The sequence below is a fragment of the Myotis davidii genome, unplaced genomic scaffold (genome assembly GCF_000327345.1).
Source record: "Myotis davidii unplaced genomic scaffold, ASM32734v1 scaffold98, whole genome shotgun sequence".
In the NCBI taxonomy this organism is placed as follows: domain Eukaryota; kingdom Metazoa; phylum Chordata; class Mammalia; order Chiroptera; family Vespertilionidae; genus Myotis; species Myotis davidii.
The window spans coordinates 1,260,260-1,266,909 of NW_006294654.1; the positions used below are offsets into that span (position 1 = coordinate 1,260,260).

The 6,650-nt window shown below is 44.2% G+C and overlaps 1 protein-coding gene across 1 annotated transcript in view; it reads left to right on the plus strand.

Annotated features, from left to right (window-relative positions):
* The first annotated feature begins 680 nt into the window (after positions 1 to 680).
* Positions 681 to 6,650, plus strand: part of PSAT1 (phosphoserine aminotransferase 1) — an 18,815-nt gene continuing 12,845 nt past the window's right edge. The window contains exons 1-3 of the mRNA XM_006769020.2: positions 681 to 843; positions 4,427 to 4,487; positions 5,269 to 5,338. Coding sequence (XP_006769083.1) covers positions 784 to 843; positions 4,427 to 4,487; positions 5,269 to 5,338 — 191 coding nt within the window. The 5' untranslated portion in view covers positions 681 to 783. The remainder of the gene's footprint in view (positions 844 to 4,426; positions 4,488 to 5,268; positions 5,339 to 6,650) is intronic.

A 6,650-nucleotide genomic window follows, 5' to 3' on the forward strand; every position in this document is an offset into this window, starting at 1 on the left:
TTTAAGGACTTGCCTGGGTGGGTGGGGGTTGGGGGGCATCCAGGTTTCCCAGGCCAGGGATCTTCCCAGAATCCTTAGCTACCTCCATCCTTTAATCCTGCAGGAATTTGGGACTCCAATGTATGTGCAAAGAACCTCACCCACACACTCTGGGACAATTCTTTACTCTACAATTCTATCCTTAGGAGCCCTGCCTCTCCAGGACTGGAGTGTCTGGCGCCGTGAGGATGCTTAGAAAAGTTTGGGGAATGAATGACTGCTGGTTGCGAAACAAATGCATCAGTCCCAGGGGCTGGTGGAGGAGAGATGGTTGGATGGGAGGAGGGGATGAGATTTGCTCCGCACCTCCTCCTGCGGGCATTAGAGAGAGTCTGGGATCAGGGTCGGAGGACTGGAACCGGTCTGATTCAAGGCGCAGAAGCATAAACGCGCGTTCTCCGCCGCCCCACCTCCCCCCGCTCCCCGCCCACGATCCTCCGGCGGGGGCGCTCGGGAGCCGGCAGGCTGGTGCAATCTCCTGCACGCCTTGCATGGATCAAAGAAAAGGCTGAAACAGTAAACCCAAGGGAGAGCTACGGTTTCCGGCCCCGGCTACTGAGCTCGACCAATGGGGATGCAAGTCTCATTAAGAGGACCAATCGGAGCAGGGCCTGTTATGGCGCAGGCCAATCGGGGACGCCCGCTAGGCACTGGGAGAAGGCCGAGGGTACGCGCCAGCGACACACTAGCGCAGCCCGAGCAGCCGGTTCTCTTCTGCTGACTCGCCACACGTGCCGCAGCACCATGGACGCCCCGAGGCAAGTGGTCAATTTCGGGCCCGGACCCGCCAAGCTGCCGCGCTCGGTAAGTCCTAGCGATCGCGCACGGAAAGTGCAGTCCGGGCGTGAGCACGCGTGCGAGTGGCTGAGCATCCTGCGCGGGGAGTTGTGCATCTCCTCGTGGGGCGCTGGGATCCCCGCTGCCGCTTTGAGTCCCGCGAACGCTCTTCACCAGCGTACACCCAGTTCAGGATCTCTCGCAGATGGGCTTCTGGGAAAATACACTTGGGGGAAGAAGCTCGGGAGGCATGCCCGCGCAGCTGCTCCGAGGCATGCACGATTTGCCTCGCCGGAGCGTTGCTGGCACGTCGTGGTGCACACCTGGAGACGCCTGCGGACTCTCAGGCCCGGGCGTGGGCACGGCGGAAAAGAGAAACCTCTCGTTCCGCGTTCGCCTAGCGGGGCAGTACAGCGAGCCAGGCAGTGCTGAGTGAATGCATGAATGGGCACTGGGTGCATGAATGGGCACTGGGTTCATGAATGGCGAATGGGGATCGCGTTAACCGGAGGGGATTGCAAACTGGAGGACCACGCATGGCTGCCCGTAAACAGTGTTTGGGTTAGCCAGCACTCGGGAACATGGCTTTTTTTCAAAATGTTAATTTGAAAGTCTTCCAATGCCTCCTTCTCACCCTCAGAACTACCCTAAATCCTTTTTGTCCGGTTTTTTTTTTTGTTTGTTGTTTTTTGCGCGTAGATTTTTAAAAGTCGTATTGACCCCCTCCACCCCGCAAAGCCCAAAGACATTAGAGTATTCCTACTCTGGTAGGCCTCTGGCTGCTAGCCCAGTCCGCTTCACTTTGTTCTGGAGCAAATGATGAATGATTACATTCTCCCCCGGGCCACAGCAGACCTTCCAAATGCAAGTGGCACTCACTCTCTCTCTCTCTGCCTGCCCAACCTCCAGCCAGGTGCCAGGTGGCTGCCGCCCCGCCCCGTCCCAACCCGTAGCAGCTGTGAAGCAGACGAAGTCTCTGATGTGACTTGAACGCGTGGACTATCTGTACCGCTACTGTTAGATTTTTATTTTTCAACCAAAATGACTGATAATATGTTGTAGCAACATGGGTCGCCGCCAAATGCTTTACAATTATCTTTTGTTGAACAGGGCAGAAAGCTCCCTGGGACAGAGCCTCCTCTGTATTGTAAGAACAGGGAATCTTACAATTTTCGATGGGAAAGGACATCTTAACTTTTCTATGGGGAGCGCTCACTAGCTAGAGAACAGGACTTATTTTTTCTCTCTCGGCTATTGCAATCAGTTTTAGGCGAGATTCTTTGCTAGAGCTGTGGAAATGTTTCCTGTAGGAGGCCTCCTCACCCTTTTCCCTTCTTCATCTTTTGCATTCAGTATTACTCCCTGTGAAATTTGTTATGCATTTATTATAATGGCAGCTGTCATCATTAATACAGTTATTTTTTTATTATTTATTTTCTGGGTAGGATTTTTGCCCTCAGATGAGCCCTGTAACGTGTGTGGTGGTCGTGGTGGGGGCTTTGTATGTGACTTGATTTAATTGAATTAAAAGGATTAAAGAAGCTTTTCAAACTTTGAATGTAATCACAATGGAAAACATTTTATATGATGACCAAGTACATGTATATGTACTATAACTAAAACAAAAGCCTTAAGAAATAGCCTAATTAGCTACAACATACACGATTTATATTCTATTCCACTCTAGTTCGTTCAATTTCATTAAAAAAATTCGTTGTGACCCACAAAAGCATTCTGCAGTTTGAAAAAAATAAACTCCACTGGATTAAAGGGCTGTGCTTTATGGGTGGAAGTCTTAAAACACTTGTAATGATTTTTGATATAAACTTATAGGTGTCTTCAAAGAATACTTACTATCTATAAGAGAAATACAGTTTCAAACAGAAGTTCATGGATGATTCTATCTCAGATGGGTGCTTCTGTTTTTAGAGGGAAGGAGCCACTAAAGTTTATTTGATCAGCCAGTGCTAATAAGCACCCAACAGTTTGCGAAACAATGATAAATTCTTGAACCTCCTTTTCAATGGAATCTTTTTTTGTCTGATTCTTTATTGTTCAAATCTTGTGTCTTCAGACAAGCTGAAATCCAGTTTAGATGGTTTAATGTCCTCCTTAGCCTGTATCTTGAAAAGAAACCATCTCTGAAGGCTGGATGCTTCTACAGAGGTCTTACCTCACCTGTTCTGTGCATGTTTTTTGAACTTTTCTTTTTCTCTTTTTACTTTGTGGTAGTTCTCACATACACAGAAGTAGAGAAGCCATTGGTCCATCTCTGATATTGAACAACGTTGGACATTTTTCCCATCTCGTTTCAGCCACCCCCTTGCCCTCCCCCTTCCACACCACCTTTCTCCCCTCCTGCCCCAGGATCATGTTAAAGCCAATGGAGATATCAGTTATTTAACTCATAAACATAACAGCATGCATCTCTGATAAGGGTTTACTGTCTTTAAAGAAAAAAAAAGAGGTACTTTTCTTATTTTCATTTTACTTGCCTTTGGGAAACAAAAGACAATGCATTTATTATAATGGCAGTTGTCATCCCTAGCTAGGAGCTGCCTTTGCAAAGGAGAGGTTTAGGAGAGAGTTAGTTGCAGCCCTCATACTCCCCTCCTTCCCATTTCCTGACACTGGGATTGGCCCTAACCCGGCCCTGCTTGCCCTGTTGCCCCTGTGAGACTGACTGTGGTGATGATGCGACTGCAGTGATCCTACAAGATAGGCAAGAGGCTCGCCAGGGCATACAGAGTTGTCATCAGAAAAATTGTATACTTGGTCATTTTCTTTTAAATCCAATTAAAAAAATATTTTTATTGACTTCAGAGAGGAAGGAAGAGGAGGAGTTAGATAGAAACATCAATGATGAGAGAGAATCCCCTGATGGGGATCTAGCCCGCAACCCATGCATGTGCCCTTGACCGGAATCGAACCCTGGACCCTTTGGTCCTGTTAACGTAAAAAACCATTGAAACCTGTAAATAATTTTTGTGAGTTTATTTGAGCCAAACTGTCGACCATATGTCGGGAATTTAGGTTGTGCCAAAAGGGGTCCAGAAAAAGGGAAGTTACAAGCTACCCAGACATTTCAAAGGGTATGCCATTATAGATGCAAAAAGACAGATAGGCTCAGTGAAGGTGAAGGTTGACCTTGTCAGTGAAGATACCTGCCTAGGGTGTAACTACCCACCATAACTGCTTTTAGTTAAAGTGTAATTTCAGACCATCCTCTGTGGTTACTTTAGGTCTCTGAGTTTGCAAGACCGCCATGCAGGCCTCCCCTGAGCTTGTCAGGTCAGCATGTGGCCCCTTTCTACCATAGTCCGCAGGCTCTACCCACTGAGCCAAACCAGCTCGGGCTCCAATTTATTTTTATATCTAAGTTAATTCAAACCTTTGGAAAAACTATCATAGCATCAATCACATTTGGTGATTTCACACTCTTGTGAAAATTGGGTCTTCTGGGCTCTGTGGGTAGAGGTCCTACCTCACAGGTCCTAGGGTCAGCTCCCCTTCCAGGCCCCTCCCCACCCCCAGGTTTGTATGTCCAGCGGGAGAGCTGTGCACACAATACTCAAATCACCTATTTTATTTTGTGTTTTTTTTTTTCTAGGTACTGTTAGAGATACAAAAAGAATTATTAGACTACAAAGGCATTGGGATTAGCGTTCTTGGTAAGATTTACTTAACTTTAGTTGCATGCTGGTTGGAAGCAATTTTGAAATCAACATAAACAAATGCTGGTGAGATTTCATACATCTCAGCTATGGTTTTGCTAGTCATAGAGTCTGAGACCTGGAGGTTCTTACTGTACATTTGCATACCCATGTCCCAAATATTTATAATATAACTTCATGTTCATTTTCTTTTTCCTACACTTAAAAATGAACTTAAATAAAAGTTTAAAAGTACACAAGGTTCTTATGAAGATCTTACCTATTAATAATTTCATTAAGATTCTCTTCTTTATATTATTGGAGAAGAGAACCTTTGAGTTCTAAAATTTACTTTATGTTTATTTATTTATTTTCCTTATAGTTCCAAAGGCTACACAGTATTAAGAGACCGTAGGGTTAACAGTATGCTCATTGCTATTAAATATTGTTGCTGTAGGTTTTGGGACTTATTCTTAGGTATCTGTGAGGTGAGAGTATAGTGTAGAATTTTGTGCTATTGTCCCAGAGGGCAAACATTGCACACAGGCTCATGTTAGTGATAAAGGTGAGAAATCACAGGCTGAAACTGCCACTTGAAAAGTCATTCTGCTATGATATGAGGCTATAGTGCTTGCAATATGAAGATCATTTAGGTTTTCCCCTAAATGAACTTGAATGCAAAATAACTGAAATTTCTACTTATTCTATTACTTGCAAATCTTGTTCTTTTTTCTGAAGTTACTTGTGTTCATTTGGTTTTGAACTGGAACTTATTTTGTTGTTTATCTTTCCCTCACAGAAATGAGCCACAGGTCAGCAGATTTCGCTAAGATCCTTAACAACACAGAGAATCTTGTGCGGGAATTGCTGTAAGTTTAAAGTTTTAAGACCAAACGGCATTACTTTTGTTTCATGACATATGTACCTGGGTGTTTGTTACATTATTTTCTATACTCTGTTGTTTAGAATATTCTATAAGTAAAACTAGTCTTATTAAGGTGTTCCCAAAGCCACTAAATTATTCCCCATCTTGCACTTATGTGTTTTTATTTTATGTAGTATTTCCAAAGATTTGAAATGGTCATATCTTTCCCAGAAGTTCAGCTGGCCTAAAAGGGATTGAAATGACAAAGAGATATCTTGTCATCTTATCAGCATTACTAACTTCTAGGTCACTGAGTCTGGAAGTCTGGTCCTTGTACTGCCTATCAGAATTACCTGAGGGGAAGGGGGAAGTATTAAAAAATGTAAATGCTGGGCCCCATCCAGAACTGGTGTCAAAATCTCTATAGAAATGTCATTTTGACAGGCTCTTTGGGTTAACTCCAGAAACTGCCGCGCTAGGTTACCCCCCTCCTAGGCTACCTGTACTGCTTTTCTTTTTTGTTTTGGTAATGCTCACCTGAGGATATTCTTTCCATTGCTTTTCAGAGAGAGTGGAAGAGAGTGGGGAGTGGGAGAGAAAAAACACACATAGATGTGAGAGAGACACATCGACCAACTGGTTGCCTCCTGAAAGCACCCTGACCAGGAGGGGGCAGGGAGCAATCCAGGTACCTGCCCTTGACCGGGAATCAAACCCGAGACCCTTCTGTCCGTGGGCTGACACTCTAACCACTGATCAACCGGCCAGGGCTGTACTGCTTTTCTTATCCAGAGGAAACTTTATTCTTAAATCTCCATGGGCTGACACTCTAACCACTGACCAACCGGCCAGGGCTGTACAGCTTTTCTTATCCAGAGGAAACTTTATTCTTAAACACATTTCTGTTTAAAGGAGAGGTTTTATAATATCAAAATATGAACAGAAAAGAATATGGTAACCTTGGAAACGCACACTTTTTTTTTCCTGCTCACAAAACTAGTGCACATTCAAGATAGAAACTTTAGAAAAAATAAACTCACAAATTAAACTGGACTTGTCTATAACCCCACTAGTCAGGAATAATCATTGTTAATGTTTTAGGGTCCATTGCATTCTTTTATTAACAAAATTGGAATTGTACTGACTGTTTCATTACTTTCCTTCTAAATTGCCTTGATAAATGCTTCAGAAGGATTTCCAATGTCCACTTGGTTCATAGCATGGACCAGCACATCAATATTTTTAGGACTTTTGGTTGCAAAGGACAGAAGCCCAACTCCTAGCTTAACCAAAAAAAAAAAAGAAATATATTGGGC